The sequence below is a fragment of the Silene latifolia genome, chromosome 8, assembly GCF_048544455.1.
Source record: "Silene latifolia isolate original U9 population chromosome 8, ASM4854445v1, whole genome shotgun sequence".
Lineage (NCBI taxonomy): Eukaryota > Viridiplantae > Streptophyta > Magnoliopsida > Caryophyllales > Caryophyllaceae > Silene > Silene latifolia.
The window spans coordinates 45,716,638-45,736,326 of record NC_133533.1 but is presented as its reverse complement, the minus strand read 5'-3'; the positions used below and the strand labels follow the sequence as shown (position 1 = coordinate 45,736,326).

Below are 19,689 nucleotides of genomic sequence, written 5' to 3'. Positions count from 1 at the left end.
CTTAGGTGGTTGTCCTGGCGGTTGGGATGTTTGGGATTGAACTTCGAGGACGAAGTTCATTTTAAGGGGGGAAAATTGTAACACCCACAATGTTTAAGGACCTTTTTGACTGACCATTTGACCACGAAAGACCCTAGGAGGGGATAGGTGAGAGGCCAAGTGAAGATAAGTGTCTTACGTGAACGATGGCTCGACCTAGTAGAGACTACTCGGTCGAGTAGTTTGAACACTCGACCGAGTAGAGCCCACTGGGCCGAGTATGAGAGTACTCGACCGAGTATGAGTGATGTTGAAGTGTTATTATAAAACGCAAGTTCGCAAGTCTTACTTCTTTTTCGACGGTTTCATTTTACTCTAACCCTAATGTATCTCTCTCACACCTATCACCCACCTCTCCCTACACTCGCATCTAGCCTATACTTTAACCATGGAAGGGGACGGGATTCTACATGAAGGATGCGTGTGAGGATGTCGTTGTTGTCACCGTCGGTCCGTGTCACTAGGTAAGTCGCTGTTTTGTTGTCCTTTTCAGTAGGCTTTTGGGGTAGTCTTGTAATATGATATGGTTACCGTTTTTAGGATGCGTCTCGGAGTCTTGCTTGGCTAATTGTGGATGCATTTTCATGGTTTGGCGATAAGGTAGGGTTTTCCTACTCGGTTTACTGTTCATTGATTTAAGATTTTATTGTGATTGTTGTAATTGATATTGTGATTATCGGTTGATCTTGGAGTTGGAGTTGGGTGTTGGAGTTGTGATGGTTGTTGATGATGTCCGCGAGGTGCTTCCTCGGCTGATTGGAGTTATTTGCGGGAGTGGCTTCGCCCTAGTTTCGCCCTCTGTGGAACCCGCCACAGGAGGAGATGTGCACATTAATGGACAGGGTTATCGCTCGTTGATGAGCGGGGCTTAGGTGGGGATTGGCTGCAGTCCCCCACTTGCGGCGAGGATTATCTCTTGCGATGGGTAATCTGGCAGGGCTATACACTTTGGTGTGTAGTCGGTTACTGCGTGATGTCGGAAGACCGTAGATGGATAATGGTCATCGTTTATCTTTTGTACTTGTCTTACTTTTGTTAATCAGTAACTGACCCCGTGATGTGTTTTAAAATCGTGGTGATCCATTCGGGATGGTGAGCAGTTGGTTTAGCGAGTACGATTGGCCTGTTTTTGATGGGCTTGGAAGGGAGTCAAGTCACCACGCTACCGGAATAGATGTTCCGTCGCATGAGCTTAGTAACTATCATAGTTATCACTTTGTATCTCGTTATGTAGTTTTGGTTGTAAAGACTTAACGTATTATAATATAAATATTCTTTTATTCATTATTTGATCTACTACCTCGGGTGACCGAGATGGTAACATCTTTATATATCGGGATTGTCCTTGGTAAGGCATCTCGGTGTGCGGGTGTGTTACACAACCAACCCATAAAATATGTCCTACTAAGCTTTGAATTATCAAGCGAGAATGGCCAAATGGTCGGTCAATTTAGCACCTATCATATTACCTTTGAACGCAGGACAACAATCAAATCACAAGCCTTAGCAGACTTTGTGGTTTATTTCAGCCCTAACCTAAAATTAGGTCTGGTCAAGGAAGTCAACCAATTAGAGAATAAGAGCTCACACTTGGAATGGATACTGTTCACAAACGGGGCATCTAATGTACGGGACACGGAGTTAGGATTAGTGCTAAAATCGCCACAATGGGACATAATAACCCATGATGTGAGTTGTGAGTTGAAAGCTACCAACAATGAGGCTGAGTACGAAGCCCTCATAGCGGGACTCAACGTAAGTATAGACCTCGGTGTTCAAAATTTGAAGGTAAAAACTGATTCATTTTTAATTGCTAATAAAATAAAAGGAACTTATACAACAAAGGATACAAAAATAATTTTATATTTAGAATATGTTAAAAAAAACATTGCGCTAAGTTTCATTCATTTGATATTGAACAAATACCAAGACACTTGAATACCCAGGCTGATGTTCTGGCCAGCCTTGTTTCAAATTTTATCCCTACATTTTTTTATAAAATACTCAATGTGCATTTACTTGAACCTGCCATCAACAAGCCTGAATTAGTGAACGATGTAAATACTGACAATGATTCATAGACTAAGCTTTATTATGATTGGTTCCTGTGAGATATACTATCTTAGGGCAGGCATATGGCTAGAGAATTTAGACTTATAGCTTCTACCTATTTTATCATCAATGACACTTTGTTTAAAAGATTTAAGGCCAGACCATACATGAGATTTCACGTACCGCTTGAAGAAGGGCAAAGTTTTCAAGACGGGTTATTATTGGCTAACCCTGAGGGCTGACTGCCTGGACTACAACACGAAATGTGAAGCCTACCATAAGCATGCTCCGATTATTCATCAACCGTCTAAGTTATTACATCCAATCTCTACACCCTAGCCATTCATGAAGTGGCGCATTGCTACCCTAAAACAAATGATCAAGCTGAATTAAATGAAAAGGTGGTCGTAAAAAAAACAAATACAAAAAACAAATGTCTGTCTGGCCAAACTTCTTATTCATTGGTTTATGGTTGTGAAGAAGTCATCCCTACTGAAATCCATGTAGTTATGGCTTGAATATCTTTGAATAAAATGTCAGCTTGACCCTGACATATTGAAGAACCAAGAGATGCAGCCAAGAATATCATTTTACGGCAAATACGGGACCAATCAGGCATGAAATAATTGTTTGACCCAGCTATTTGTTGCACACCTCTACAACGGCTGGACGCAACACTGTGACGGGTAAAAAGGTGAAAGATCCTGACGACACGTCCAAATGTCTTCCAGACATGCCGAATCTCCTCCAGTCAAGCCGGATCCCACCCACTTCAATCATTACAGGAAGAAAAACTTTATATGATTGAAGATTAACACCGAATTAAAACACTAGACAGGTTAACAGGTTTGAAGAAAATAGGTTAACAGGTTTGAAGAAAATAGGTTTAACAGGTTAACAGGTTTGAAGAAACAGGTTAACAAGTTTGAAAAGAATGATAGGATTGAAAAAAAGCAAGTTTGAAAGACGAACTTTATATCATTAATAAAACCCTTACCTTCTGGGGCAAAGGTAGCAAAATATATATCTATCCTATCAGGGATAACCTCCCTGACCAAGACCAACAAATCATAAAATTGTCTCTACAGGGACATTCCCCTAGGGCAAACGTACAAACTGATTAATGATTCTACTAAGGACATTTTACTTGGTTGGATAAAATACCATTGTTTAACATTTTTGTGAATAACATCCCTCTCATCAGGGCTAGATACTAACACTGATCAGAAATTATTCCTCGCCTGACCGAGCACCATAATTCCTCTTTCTCACGAAACACATTAGCCTTCATCGACTCAGGATACTTTTTCTATATAATCCTTGTCTTACCTTGCCTTGTCGCAGCAAATGAACATTGATTCACACACACTCCGCGAATACAATTGATCAGGAACCAAACATTACTAATTCATATACTGGGGCAAAGACAAGCCAGGTCAATTGTACGCAAGCTACGTGACTGAATCCGACGTACATGGTAACATGTTGAATATACCTAGAAGGAATGGCGGGGGCATTATTCAGATCAATTAGATTATCAGAATCAGTCCCAGTACTGGAGACATGCCCACCGCCTGTGAACCTTCCTCCTTGACTTTGGCAAGACTGACATTCAAATCTGCTATGCCGAAATTGACAATTCTAGTAGAAGATCTGGTGACTGGAACGCATTAAACTAAATTAGCAATATAACAAAGCACCACATTAAAATCAAAAACGAAAAATGTCAGAGAAAAGAAAGTCTTAGTGCCAGAAGTTAAAGCCCCAACAGTCTTAACATGCTTAGGGAACTGGAAGGAGCCTCCAGCCTTCAAACAACGAAGAAAACATTCCACCCCGCAGCAGAATAGCCACGACCTCTCCATGAGAAGAATTTCCAAGAAAGTAGTTACCCATTCAGAGGTATAATCAATATTGGACAACCAATCGTCAACTACAAAAAAGATATACCATGTTTAATATTTATTGTCTTTTTACTAACAAATCTTGCAGGGAAGAAAAAAGCGAACAAAATACGTACCAGCGATACATGCATCATAATTGAGATACGCCAGGTCAGGCCCAACCGAGTTGGTCCTGATAAATATATAGCCAGTCCGCCCTGATGGGAGAATATTCAGCAATCCATACGTCAGAATCAGCGGGAATGATCCCTTTATCCTTCAAAATTTTCTCAAACACAGGTTTGAGACGATTGGGGAAATGGTGTTGTTCATCGAGAGCCTTCGTCGGCTTAAACTCATTTTTTTTGTTGAAGATGGTGACCCTATCAACAGGTAGAACAGAGGATGCATCTCCAAGAATGATGGGTTCATTTTCAGAAGTTGCTTCGACATGATTAGGAACCGTTGAAGGGCTAGGAGAAACAACATCCCTGGTGGATTTAATAACCATGATGAAAGTTTTAGGTGTTTTCTAGGTTTTTACGATGAAGATTAAAGAATAATTCGAAAAATTTTCAGAGAATTAATCGGTTTTTGTTGAAAAATAAAGCATGAAGTGAAGAAGTTACTTATAAACGGTAAAAATAGGGTTTTATTGCAACTAGTCGTTTTCTTAATGATGAAGCACGCTGAATCGTCCTGGAGAAGTTGTCTAAAGATGAAAAGATAAGATTATCTCCCCATTACTGCCCTGACCCAGCGTTAATAAGGAGATAAAGGGCAATTGTTAATCCTGCAATTTCCCACTACTGACAGGATAGAATTCTACCTTGGTCTGACGATCAGGGTAGGGTAGTTCAAGTTTTGAACCAGTCGCTTAGCCTAGACTCCCTCATCATCTTCAGGATCAAGTTTAACCCTGGTCTGACAATCAGGGCAGGATTGTCAGGGTAGCTCGAGCCTGACACTAAGCAGGAGGGACAACGGTCAAATGTAAGGTCAACATTTGATCAAGTCAAGGATAATTATATAAGATTATTACCACTTAAATATGGTAATTAAGAGAAATATTTGGTCATATAGAAGGAGCATTAATAGGCATTAATGCAATTAAGTAGCAATCAAGACAGCAATTAAGGAGGCAATTAATGACGCAATTAAAAGAGAATATTTGCTCTTAATGGTGAAGTTTACTCTACTGTTTGAAGAAGGCTATATAAAGAGAAGCAGGCATCACAAGATAAGACATTCGATGGAAACCATACACAACACATTCTACATTATCTCACACAAACATACATACTACAAGCTACAGAGTACTTATATAATATTACAAGCATTATCATTATCATACTTATATTCTCCCTAACATAATGAAATCTTTTCCTGTCTTGGTGCCCGTGGTTTTTTCCCATTTAAGAGTTGTCACGTATAAATCTACGTGTCATGTTTTCTTTTATTGTTCATTACTTTTATTTTCGTTTCTATTTACATTATAATCAAACATGCAAAGGTACGATCACGATAACATCATAATAGGATGATACTAGTTAACCCACATACTATTCTACCATGGTCGTATTTCCAGCCCGACGCTAACTATGGACAAAACAGATACACAAGTTGCTTTTGATTTACTATTGCTATTTATTTGATACTCTTTTCAATGCTTTCGAAAAATAATTGCAATCTCATTTAAATTTTCTTTTAAATTTGCGTCTCATTTAAATATCCTCATTACCAATTACTTTTAGCAATCGATTGACCCAACCAATTATAGGTCCGAGATAATGTTGTATTTATTTAACAAAAGAATTATTTTTTCAGAATCATTTTCAAATGTTTTAAAAAATTGGCAAAACCCAACATTTCAGTTAGAAGTCATAGGACGGCAATAATTCGATTATCTTATACAATGTTAATATGTAATTTTTTAACTCTACTTTAATAGCATATAGTAATGAATTTTGCAGTTTAACCATCACCAAATTTCAAAAGGCAAAACAAATACAAAGCTAATTTCTAAAAGGAACATTAGTCTTAAGCATTATAATTATAATTGCTCAATTCCTCAATCAATGAACACAACTCAGAACAAGATGAGCCCCCTTCCTCAATAGCCTTCCTTGCCTTTTCTTTCAACTTATTTGCCTTGCTTCTTATCTCCACGCCTTCTTCTTCAACCATTAACCTTCTTACAACCTCCTTTACTTCTTCCCATTTTACTTTACACTCTACCGTTCTATTCCATTCTTTCGCTCCAACTTCAATGCCCGTCTTCAACACCTCAGTCACCAACTTTTCAATATAGAATTGCTCCGCAAAAGCCGGCCAAGTAACCATAGGAACCCCACATGAAATCCCTTCTAAAGTCGAGTTCCACCCACAATGAGTTACGAACCCACCCACGGCTTCATGATCTAAAATCAGCACTTGAGGAGCCCATCCTCTTATAATTAGTCCCTTACCTTGTATCCTTTCCTCGAACCCTTCTGGCATCCACTCTTCTATTTCTTCCTTATTCTTGTTTCTCCTCACCACCCATATGAAGTTTTGCTCCGAAGCTTCTAGACCTTTCGCAATTTCATGGAGTTGCGCCGGTGAGACTTCGGTCAAGCTACCAAAACTTATGTAAATGACTGAATGAGCCTCCTTTGAATCAAGCCATTTTAAGCATTCATGCTCATCAATTGAAGAATCCTTCCCTCTTCGGAACATGGATTCTTTCTCTCGATTACATAACGAAACAGGGCCGATTTGCCAGGCCTTCCTTCCCATAACTTTCCGGTAATAATCAGCATAATCCGGTTCCAACTCGTAAAAGCTATTTACTATAACACCAAAGCTCTTAATCTCAGATTCCAAGGCACGCCCTAAGACTTGCACCCACTCCATATTCGGATTGTCGCGTCTAAATTCCTCATTTAACTTCATTTTCGTAATCTTAATCTCATGAGGAAGATGTGGGATGACAAATTCTTCATAATCGTCCAAAACCGCTTTATGGGGCTCGTACTTCATGACAGCGTCCATGGCACAAAGTGCAAAGCAACAACTACCATGGAAAACTAACCTGGGTATATTAAATTTCGCAGCAATATCCGTGGCAAAAGGAAGAAGCATATCAGCCACAAGGCAGCTCGGCTTAGGATTCAATTTCTCTAGTAACTGAACAAGCGGTTCTTGAAGTAATTCAGTGGCTTTTAGAAATTGAAGGGACATTTCATCTGAAGTGAACTGGTCGAAATTTTCGACTCCCTCAGGGAGACCAGCCTCCTTAGAGGGAAATGGAATTATTTCGACGTCAATAGTTGGACCGATGTTTTTGTAGCTTAGTAAAGGGTTAATGAAGAAGGGAGCATTTAGAGGGGTGGTGACAATGGTGGTTTTAACATACTGAGCCGCGAAAAGCTTAGCAATGTCCAAGGTTGGGATCATATGACCGGCAGCCATAAGTGGGAAGAGGACGACATGAAGCCTTTGAGTTTCACTGCCCATGGATGAAATTCAACTTAACTACAGAAGTGTTTATTTGAAAACAGGTTATACAGACAGTGTATGTGGAGAATGTTGGTTTAGTTTATACGTAGTTATTGGGTGAGACGGTCTTATATAATCACGAATCAGACGTGCGTCACTGTATGTGTCAGTTTTATTGGATTATCAATAAGACGATAACTATGCAATGCAAATTTGGGTGTTGGTAAAGAAACCAGCAAAGAAAGTCGAGCGCCACAAGTAGAGCTTGGATGTATTATGTACTGGCACGGCTCCCGTAATTTGTTTTCTGGTTTGTCGTCTTTTTGTGTGGGACACTAGATTATTGCTGCCATTATTTGTGGAATGTGGTCCTTTTCGTGTTGCCAGAAGCAACAATGGCACAATAGATAAACCCCATCTAAAATTTAATTAGTGATAAAGCGTCACGGAGTGCGACATGCTAAAAGGTGTATGTCGTCAAATTGAATTATCACGTACTTAATTAGACTACTAAAATCGCGCATCAGCATTTGTGAAGTGTCCATTTAAGCGAGGACGCTAATGAATACTCAAATAGTGCTCATTTTTAAGCATGAAAATGTGTTTGTTAATGAATGAATTGCACCGTATTTACCTAAATCCTTATATAAAATGAAATTGTACCAATTTAATACTAAAGTGCTTCTCTTAGACTTATTTGATAGTATGCTAGCACAAAAATACTTTATGTTTTAATTCATCTATCCTATTAAATTAACAAGTCTAATATTTGTAAACAATGATCAAATTACATGATAGTGGTTTACTAACTGAGTCATTATAAAAGATGTTTAGAACTGGTGAGGGGAGTAGTAAAGGGACGTTTGAGAGAAGGGCAAAAATAACTGATTTTTAGAGTTTTTCTACGAGGCACGCTAAGTTTTTCAAAGTCTATGTGATACCCCTTGTTTTCTAAACACATCATATACCAAAAACAACTCCTATTCCGCAGTTGAGAAGTTCAGCCATATATCCAATCACGGATACATGCCACAAATAATGATTTTGGTCGAATAATTAGATATTTGACCAAACATAAATTGCGGGCCAAATAGATACTCGACTCCAAAGTCATTCAATTCCTATTTGCCATTACCGCATACCCCAAAAACAACTCTTATTCCCCTATTGTTCCAACATCGCCGAATCATGTTAGCAAAGTTTCCAACATCAGCTCCTGGCTTCAACAAATGTGCGCAAATACTCCCTTAGAATCCTGTATTTACATTTACAGTGAAATGAACTTACCATTATCAGACTAGGACAAAATCCTGTATTTTGGATCTAAAAGGAGATGAGACTCTCAACATATTTACTTCCTGTTCCCAAAATCTTGTCATCACAATCAACCGCAGTTGTCAAATGATCATTATCATGCTCATTAGGATCAATTAATTTGAGTTGCCCTGAATGTTGCACCAAATACTTGCCATTCTCAGTGAAATCAAGAACAGGTGTCATTTTGCAATCAATAGAGAACAACTTCGACCAAGTTTTTGGACTGCCTTGCTGCTTCAACATCCAGATATCTGAATCAAGATTCCTGCCCTTGCTGCAGCACAATGACAAACACCCTTTCATTTTAAAGATGTTGTAGTTACAGAGCCACGGAACATTCTGAACCTTGTTCATTTGTTCATGTACTAAGTTAAAACCAACGATACCAACCTAGGCCCTGGAGTTTTGATTTCTGAAAGGCCAGTACATGGTATCACCCATATACACGGCACAGCCACCAGATAAGGAACGCCCGTAATACGTCCCATCTAAGTAATTGAGCCTCCTCCATGTCCCAGTATTCAGTGAGAACAAGAAAAAGTAAGCAAATCCTGAAGGGACCGCGGTACATCACATGTAGCAGCGAAAGACAAAAACGCGGTCCTTCTGAGACTTATTGCATTTAAAAACTTGTAAAAAAACCGAGTAAAGGTACACATACTTTATGTGTAGATAAGAAATTGGTTCAACCCCGAAAATACGGAGTCTCTAGTGTGTCCACACCGGTAGATAGACTAACGTTTTCAACCCTTAAGACAACCTCGGATATAGAGAAACACTTTCTCACTTTATTGTGTAAGTATAAGAGTAAGATGATATCCGAACTTGTTACTTCTGTACGTATAAAGAGCATGAATGCATGGCTATTTCTTATATCTTATATAAAAAGAGAATAGGGGGTTTTGATATTTTTGCACAGCCTATACCCTTTGACTGTACATATATTTACAGTCAATGCCACATACTCTCTATTATTTTATTTGTTTCTTATTTTCTACTTCCTCCACCGCCTTGGCACATATTTTGTTCTTTACCATCTACATACAATTGAACACTTCAATTGTAACTTAAAACAATCAAAATAATAAAATTTCATCAAATTTTCAAGGAATATTTGGGTAAGTTTTGAAATTACTCACTTTTTTGTAGATGGGTTGTATCATACAGCATGATGGTATTTTTATTTTGATCTGATTTTGTTAATGATGTTTGATTTGATTGGAAATTTTGTTGATATATATGTATGTGTTTGATTTTTAGTTAATTGTTTCATGATTTGCATGCTTTAATTGTTGTTACTATATGAGTAATTTACAAACAATCCTAAAAATGTTATTGATGATCCCTTAATCATGCATGAATTCATAAACAATTTGGATTTCTTATATCTTATATAAAAAGAGAATAGGGGGTTTTGATATTTTTGCACAGCCTATACCCTTTGACTGTACATATATTTACAGTCAATGCCACATACTCTCTATTATTTTATTTGTTTCTTATTTTCTACTTCCTCCACCGCCTTGGCACATATTTTGTTCTTTACCATCTACATACAATTGAACACTTCAATTGTAACTTAAAACAATCAAAATAATAAAATTTCATCAAATTTTCAAGGAATATTTGGGTAAGTTTTGAAATTACTCACTTTTTTGTAGATGGGTTGTATCATACAGCATGATGGTATTTTTATTTTGATCTGATTTTGTTAATGATGTTTGATTTGATTGGAAATTTTGTTGATATATATGTATGTGTTTGATTTTTAGTTAATTGTTTCATGATTTGCATGCTTTAATTGTTGTTACTATATGAGTAATTTACAAACAATCCTAAAAATGTTATTGATGATCCCTTAATCATGCATGAATTCATAAACAATTTGGATTTTATGAAAATAAATAAATAAACATTCAGCTGTGATTGATTTCAAAACTAGAATGATGAAAAGCACTGTCGATGATCTTGGTGGGTTAGGTTTTGGTCTTTTAATTTTTTTTAGTTATCTATGTAAACATTAACTTTCTTTTAATTGATTTCAGATTACTGAGAATAGTAATTTAATTTTGTCACTTCTTTCAAATTTATGTATAAGCACAAACAATTGAACTCGAGAACAATTAGACCAACAATGGCGGAGAACAAAGCTCAGAAGAAGGTCCTCATCCTTTGCGGTGATTATATATATTGAAGATTACGAGGTTCTTATCTTAATCCTATTATTATCTTCCTATAATCATCTTTAACCTATTATTCGTATTTTTAACTTTATTTTCCTGGATGCGCGGGTGATGGTGCCACTTCGGGCTTCTTTGTCTTCAGACGCTGATGAAGGGTTACCATGTTTTATGGGTATTTCTTGGTAGAGATTTATTATATGAGGTAATCCATTTGTGCTTTCTTATTTACTTTCCAAACTGCAAATCGAAAACACTATAGTAGAATTGTAGTTTATGCTGCCGTGAATACAGTGAGTTTGCTATATTATAGCCATACCAAGTGAACACTGATATGTCTCATAGGAAATCGCAGCAATTAATTAGGTAATCGAGATAGAAAACTGTGAACAAAAAATGGCGTCAATCCCGAACCTAAACAACATGCTGAAACAGAATGTAGACAAGTAGGATTGTAAGAACTTGTCAATTCCAAAAGATTGAGCCAAATTTGCTGATGCAAGTATGGTTAGTCTTTAGGGTTGTCATCCTTGCTTTTGCTCATTTGTTATTAGTTTTACAGTTGGATCCAACATGGCCACAGCCCACAGTGACTAGACACCCTTCAGCACCATCATTTAATTCATTGGATTAACTCTGACTTCCATTAACAATAAAACAAAGAACCTTCTCCGTTCTCTTTGAAGTAGTGTATTTGTGTGGTCCAAATTTAATTATATGGTGGGGTAGTGTGTTTCCTTAATTTTTGTGCCAAAATGAAATGGGAGGTTTATTGTGAATTGGAGGGAGTATTTTATATTGTCCAATTTTTAAGGCTCCGAATTTGCTTTGTTAGAAAGTGGCATGGGTGTTTTTGGGATTAGAGGTGTAATAATGTGAGTAAAGCAGTCAGAGTTGCTCTTCCCAACGATGAAAATTCTTAAATTTTTGGATAAATCTGCTTTCTCAAATATTTAAAATGTCCGACTTGCGTGAATTTGTTGAAGATTTAACCCAACAACAAATTGTCGATGCGGTTTTTTTATGCTTATCTAGCTTTTTTGTTTACCTTATGACTATGCTAAACTGGTAAGTTTAGCTTATGGTATTGGCTGCGCTATTGTGTATTAAACAATGTATTATATTGTTTACACCATTTAGTTGCTTCAAGTGGTAGTTTGTATTGCTTCTGAAAAACTCTACACGAAATGTTTACATCATGGTAGTTTTATATTTTTTGTGATATACTATCGATTTAGTAAGTTCAGTATAAATTGGTACGAACCCTCAGTAGTGGAAAGATGGTTTATTGCTTGGTTGATGGATGTAATGCAGATCTTAGTAAATGAAATGTCGGGACTACCATCTACGCCACAAAGTTTGTGAAATGCACTCCAATACTTCAAGGACTACCATTGGAGGTAATGAACAAAGCTTCATTTAAATGCAAAGTAATGACATAGTGACTGATGAGTTAAGGGGATTTTTATTATATGGTGCACGGAGTCGATTCTTTGCTTTCGTGTCGTCCATCTATGCGTTTAGATTATTTTTTGCTATCTTTGTTGCCTCTCCCAAAAAAATTAGTCCTTATGAATGTAGGAATTTTACAATTTCGTTTAAGCAGGGGAAAACCGAAAACTGGTAAAGAAAGGGGAAGATGGTCCTTCATCCTTACACCGTTTTAAATACATAGTAGAATTTCTTTCACTAATTCATTCATTTTGTCTCCAATATACTCGTCCCTATCACATTTGCCTCCTTTCTCATCCCCATTTCTTTGTCATTCAGATTTGGATTATTTCACATCTTTTTTTTCAAATTGCTAATGTTGTTGATGCTTATCATTATGCTGCTGCCGTAGTTGAAAAGATTTCATTATGCTTGTCATTATGCTGTTGTTACATGTTTGAGGGCCTCAGAGTTTTATGTTTCAAACCTGAGTGGTAGCGAGTACTATCTATGGACTTCTTACTGTATTGAGTCTATAGTTGGTATGATCTACAGATACGGAGTATGTGGTAAGAGTAGGTGACTTTGTTTCGTATTCAAACAAATATCAAGAGTGTGTGAGATATGAGTTGGAACTCTTGTGTGCTTGTAAGAGGGCTACTTGCTCCCCCTCCTCTGTATAGGGCTACATCTTACCTCTTGCAGTTATTGCCCTCGTATCTTCATAGAACTCATTGTTTGGCTCTAATTAGTGTCTTGTAGCTGACAAATTTGGCAGTTTATCCTTTCTACTTCTTTTATCTACTCAATTTTGTTTGATATTACTGATTTGTCGTATGCCCTATCTCACTACTATCATCTCTAAGACATAGTAATCTTTTAGACAAGATAACTGCAATAGTTGTAAGCGTAGATATACGGTCAATTTATATGAGTTCATTTTTCTGTGGAAAATAAGTAATGGTATTTAACAATCGCATATCCCAACACTTGCTCTTTATTTCAGCATTCTTGGATTACTTCAACATTCCATACAAAGTTGTGGAGGTCCATCCTTTCAGCAAGAAGGAGATCAAGTGGTCTAAATACAAGAAGGTCCCTATACTGACTGTTTAGGGTGAACCGTTGGTGAATTCATCACGTTTTCAGCGCTATATTCCACAAGTATTCATGGGACGCAATAAGTTTAGTATTATTCCCACTACAATTCGTCGATACAGTGTATCGTCATCGGTACAAGCGTTTAATGCCGCGTGCGAAGCCGCGGGTTTCTGACTAGTATAGGTAAAAAATAAGTTGGTCATTAAGTTTATTCACGTGAAAATTTTGCTAAGCAATCATTAGTGAGAAGCCACGTAGCAAAACTTTGATAAAGATTGAATCAATCATGTTTATCAAAAAGGACGTGTAAATCATAATGCCAATCTGATTCGTTTCGATCCGTCTCTCATACAAACGTTTTTCCGATATTAACTATATTTCCGTGTTAACGGACAATATAAAAATATGTCGTCGAGATTATTTAATTAATTATCTCATAATAAATTAAATAACCGTAAACGTTAAATATCACACCGTAAGTGTGTGACCACATAGGTTCATCGCTAAACCGGTAATAATTAATCTCATTAACTATTAATCGAGGTTGGCGTCTAACAACACTCCCTGACGGCCGGATAACGTGAATACCAATATTCACTGTACTTCACTGTACTCGAACCTGGTAAAGGATACTGTATTTATTTCCCTCCGTCGTTCCAACTCCGGATCGTCCTAGGGTATGGTTTGACTGTCTAACCCCACGAGACGACCACTATGTTACATGTCAATCATTATCGGTCAAGAATGACTTTAAGAAACTCCTTTCTTAAAACAATCGTATGCCCTGGCCAAGGTCTTTATATGACCAATAAGATTAATGACAACATAGAGTTCAAACTCATTACCCTGAGTTGACGGATTCCATCTTGACTCACCACTAATTGCATAGGTACTTAATTATACCCAATGACCATTCAACTAGCATTTTTACACACTAGGTGTCCGGTATCTAAGTAAAATAAGTAGTCTATTAACTACAATGATGATCTCAGGTCAAAGGATAAAATATACAACTACTCCTTAAGAGAATTTCCACATTGACAGTGCATAGGTAATAATAACCATTTGGTAAATCTCACTTTGTTGGTCGGGATTCAATAATCATATCTCCATATGCATTATCTATATTATAACTTAATGAATGAGATCCATTAATACTCATATCATGAGTACCGTTATCAATATATTGGTCTATCCGGATTATCATAGTCCCATTCTGATAATCACATGACCAAGAACACTTTTAGATTAAACTCTATAATACTCGACTCTAATTATCATAATCTCCATTATGATGTCAAATATACCGGTTTAATCAAGGACTTATCATCGTATTAATACCATAATGAGATAATAAGAAAATGCCATCTAATTATTAATCTCCATTAATAATTACATTGTATGAAATATGTTCAAAATGTTACATAACTAACGATTGCTCTGGGGCATAATTCTAACAATCTCCCACTTGACCTAGAGCCAATCGGTCATGAACCTTAATCCTATATTCCACTTGTGCTTGTCAAACTCCTTTGATCCAAGCGCTTTAGTGAGAGGATCTGCAACGTTTTCTTTCCCTTCCATCTTTTGAATTTGAACATCTCCACGTTCAATTACTTCTCTAATCAGGTGAAATTTCCGAAGAACGTGTTTGGATCGTTGGTGTGATCTTGACTCCTTTGCTTGTGCAATAGCTCCCGTATTGTCACACATTAGAGGAACACCTTCCTCCACAGAGGGAACAACACCAACTTCAGTTAAGAACTTTTTTATCCAAACGGCTTCTTTAGCAGCATCACATGCGGCTATGTACTTTGCTTCAGTTACTGAGTCGGCTACTGTACCTTGTTTGGAACTCCTCCAACTCACAGCTCCACCATTCAAAGTGAAAACATGACTAGAGGTAGACTTGCTATCATCTTTATCCGATGCAAAGCTAGCATCAGTATAACCAAACACTTTTAGCTCACAATCTCCAAAAATGAGAAATTGGTCCTTAGTCCTTCTAAAGTACTTAAGGATGGTTTTCACCACTTTCCAATGTTCCTCACCAGGATTTCGCTGATACCTACTCGCTACTCCTAGCGCGTAGGCCACATCAGGCCTTGTACATGTCATGGTATACATGATAGCTCCCACTGCATTCGCATATGGAATTCTACTCATGCGTTCTATTTCCTCTGGGGTTGTAGGACTATCCTCCCTAGAAACATATATACCAGTACCTATCGGCAGATAGCCTCTTTTGGAGTTATCCATGCGATATCTCCTTAAGATAGTATCAATGTACAAAGATTGGGAGGGCCCTAACAGCTTACTGGATCTATCTCTATAGATTCTTATTCCAAGAATATAAACCGCTTCTCCCATATCCTTCATGGAGAATTGTTCAGATAGCCAAATCTTTGTCTTTTGCATGGCTGGCACATCATTTCTTATCAGCAATATGTCATCCACATATAGCACTAGGAAAATTACTATACTCCCACTAGCCTTCTTGTATACACATGGCTCCTCTTCACATCGCACAAAATCAAAACTTTTGATTGTCGTGTGAAAGCGAATATTCCAACTACGAGAAGCTTGCTTTAACCCATAAATGGGTCGCTGCAACTTACGTACTTTATTATGAGCAGATGGTAATGTGAAACCCTCAGGTTGAGTCATATAGACTTCTTCCTTAAACTCTCCATTAAGAAAAGCTGTTTTCACATCCATTTGCCATATCTCATAATCATAGTATGCAGCTATGGCCAATAGAATCCGAATAGATTTGAGCATTGCTACGGGAGAAAAAGTTTCCTCATAATCAATACCTTCCTTTTGATTATACCCCTTAGCAACAAGACGAGCTTTATAGGTTTCAACCTTCCCATCCGCTCCAATCTTTTTCTTGAAAACCCATTTACATCCAATAGGTTTAACGTCCTTAGAGTAATCAACCAAATCCCATACTTCGTTGATTCTCATGGACTCCATTTCGGATTCCATAGCCTCAAGCCATTTCTCATGGTCTGGACATGTCATAGCCTCTTTGAAACACTTAGGATCGTCATTAACTACTGAGATATCATCCATATGATCATCGTCATTCTGCACCATAAGATTCAATCGATCTGGTGCCTGACGTTCCCTAGTGGATCTTCTAAGAGGTTCATGTACAACTTGATCCTCTTGTTGCCTAGGTTCTTGAACTGGTTCATTAACCACGTTATTTATCTCAACACTTGAGGTTGTAACCCTTGGAGGCAACTTTAAGATATCAAGTAAAGGCTGCTCAACTTGCATCTCATGCTCTTGAGCTAATGCTGATTCGTTGGTATCTCGAATCTCATCAAGATCAATTTCTACACGATGGCTTCCTTTTTCAAGGAATTCCTTTTCCAAAAAGGTTGTAGTTCTGGCCACAACCACTTTATGTTCAGAAGGGTGATAAAAATAGTACCCCATTATCTCCTTAGGATAACCAACAAACCTGCACTTGTCAGACGTTGCATCAAGCTTGTCTGACTACAGTCGTTTAACATAAACCGGACAACCCCAAACCTTCAAATGTTTCAGGTTGGGCATACGTCCTTTCCATATCTCATATGGAGTTTTAGAAACTGCCTTAGTGGGAACTTTATTCAGTAAATATGCAGCAGTTTCTAAAGCATATCCCCACAAGAAGATCGGAAGATCAGTGAACCCCATCGTGGATCGTACCATATCTAATAAGGTTCGATTTCTCCTTTCAGAAACACCATTGTGTTGTGGCGTTCCCGGAGAAGTCCATTGTGACAAGATCCCATCTTGTCTCAAATAATCAACAAACTCATCATTGAGATACTCAACGCCACGGTCAGATCTCAATGCTTTGATGTTCTTACCAGTCTGTTTCTCAACTTCACTACGAAAATTTTTGAACATCTCAAAAGATTCTGACTTATGTCTCATTAGATATATAAATCCAAATCTTGACATATCGTCTGTGAAGGTTATAAAGTAAGAATATCCACCTTTAGCTTGAACTTTCATAGGTCCACATACATAACTGTGTATAAGTCCTAAAAGTTCACTGGCTCTCTCTAGTTCCAGAAAAAGGAGATTTGGTCATCTTTCCTTTGAGACAAGATTCACAAATTTCATATGATTGATAATTATACTGTCCAAGGCAACCAGCCTTGTGTAATTTGTTTACTCTTTTCTCACCAATATGACCAAGCCTACAATGCCAAAGATAACTTTGATTTTCTTGATTATTTCTCTTCCTCTTTTGGCCATAAATAGTCATGATAGGACAAGTTGTCAATTCAAGTAAGATATACAGACCATGTTGTAAATAACAATGTACATATAATTCATTACCATGAAATACAGAACATTGATTATTATCAAAAGTTGTTCGAAAACCACACTTGTATAAAGACGAAATGGAAATTACATTCGATACAAACTTAGGAACATAATAACAACTTTTTATCAACATTGTCTTGCCCGTAGGCATTACAAGAGAAATTTCTCCTACAGCTATGGCAGCAACATGTGCTCCATTCCCAACTTGTAGGGTGACTTCTCCCTTCTTCAACCATCTACTGATCTTTAAACCCTGCAACATATTGCAGATGTTAAAACTACTACCGGTATCCAATACCCATTTAGTAGTATCAGTAATTGCTAAAGAAATCATGAAAACATTATTCACGAATATCTCACCTTGTTTCTTGCCCTTCAGAGTAGCTTTGTACTCCGGACAATCTCTCTTCCAATGACCTTTCTTTTTACAGAAGAAACATTCAGTATCCGCCTGGTCAAGCTGCACCTTCTTTCCCTTGGACTTGTTCACAACATCCTTGGGTGCAAGTGGATTTTTCTTAGACCGTTTCTTGCCTTTCCACTTGCTCTTAGAAGAGCTCCCAACCAAGTTCACAGAACCAGATACATTCACCTTCCCAGATGTGATTTGTTTTTCAAAATCGATCAACAGATTGAGCAATTCATGAAGATCACAATCCATCTTGTTCATATTAAAATTAACAATGAACGGTGAATAAGTATCATTAAGAGATTTCAAGATCAAATCTTGCGATAACTCTTTACCAAGAGTGCATCCATGCTTCTCAAGCTGTTCTATCAGATCAATCATCTTTAGAACATGGAGACCCACTGGCTCCTTAGATTTCAGTTTAGACTCAAACAAGGACTTAGATAACGGTACCTTGCGGTCCTACTACCGAGACCCATACATCTTCTTAAGATGTTCAATAATCTATGGTGGATTCATGTCATTATGTTGTCTCTGCAAATCAGCAGTCATGGAGGCCAAAATAATGCACTTTGCAGTAGTACTTTGCTCCAAGTACTTAGCATATGTATCTAATACATTTGCATCATCTTCTCCCTCACGGGGTTCTATCTTAGCAGGCTTATCGATCACATCGATTAGCTTTTCATGCATGAGAACAATTCTCAGGTTGCGGTACCAATCATCAAAATTGTTATTGCCCAACTTAGCATCAAGTATGTCACGCAGTGTTATAGCAGCCATTTTGAGAAATCTTATTCTGAAAGAAAACAATCCAAATAAGAACATAATCATACATCATTATGATATGGACTTCATCAAAAAGTTATATAAAAATTTTAAAACATGCATGAGCCCTCTGGTTGTTAGGTCATTTCTCATCATAATTAAAATTCATCTGATTTTATCTTATAAAATCATTTCAGGCTCTACACTACATAGTCCCCTGATTGTCAGGTTGTACCTATCAGTGTAGTTGAGTTTATCCACTCTAGTGACAGAAAATTAATAAATGTCATATCCTTTGGGTTGTCCAGACTAAAAGTACAAGATTAGTTAACTTTTCTTCACCCCTGTATCATCCGCAATAGACAATATTATTATATCTCCGAACTACAAGCCCCCTGGTTGTCAGGTCGCTTCTTGTAAACAAAATAAAATAATTTTATTGTCAACCTGAGTGGCAACCTTTGACAAAATATCTTATATTTTATCAATTAAAACCCAATAATATTTAATTGGTCAAGTTTTAATGCTATTCAAACAAATTGAATAACATAAGTGTTCACAAGTGTTCATATCGTATATAACCAAGCAACAATTATATCTCGTATATAATCGTCAAATAATAGTAACAACTACATAACATAATCACAATCAACTGTTATTAACACTTGTAATAACTATCATGATTATACGGACG

General features: G+C 37.3%; 2 protein-coding genes and 1 long non-coding RNA gene across 3 annotated transcripts; 1 reads left to right on the top strand and 2 right to left on the bottom strand.

The window, feature by feature from the left end:
• Nucleotides 1-5,860: 5,860 nt before the first annotated feature.
• LOC141596788 (scopoletin glucosyltransferase-like) lies at nucleotides 5,861-7,659 on the bottom strand. The gene has a single exon (XM_074417034.1). The coding sequence runs from the start codon at nucleotides 7,470-7,472 to the stop codon at nucleotides 6,015-6,017; it is 1,458 nt and encodes a 485-aa protein (XP_074273135.1). The 5' UTR covers nucleotides 7,473-7,659; the 3' UTR covers nucleotides 5,861-6,014.
• A 2,857-nt stretch (nucleotides 7,660-10,516) lies between these two features.
• LOC141594319 (uncharacterized) lies at nucleotides 10,517-12,363 on the top strand. The gene is made up of 3 exons (XR_012522120.1): nucleotides 10,517-10,975; nucleotides 11,097-11,156; nucleotides 12,266-12,363. It is a non-coding gene; the product is annotated as an uncharacterized LOC141594319 (long non-coding RNA).
• Nucleotides 12,364-17,796: 5,433 nt separating this feature from the next.
• LOC141594318 (uncharacterized) lies at nucleotides 17,797-18,665 on the bottom strand. Its single transcript, XM_074414416.1, has 2 exons — nucleotides 18,179-18,665; nucleotides 17,797-18,071 (listed from the first exon to the last, which is right to left on the bottom strand). Exons 1-2 carry the CDS (start codon nucleotides 18,606-18,608, stop codon nucleotides 18,055-18,057), a joined length of 447 nt encoding a protein of 148 aa, XP_074270517.1. The 5' UTR covers nucleotides 18,609-18,665; the 3' UTR covers nucleotides 17,797-18,054.
• Nucleotides 18,666-19,689: the final 1,024 nt, after the last annotated feature.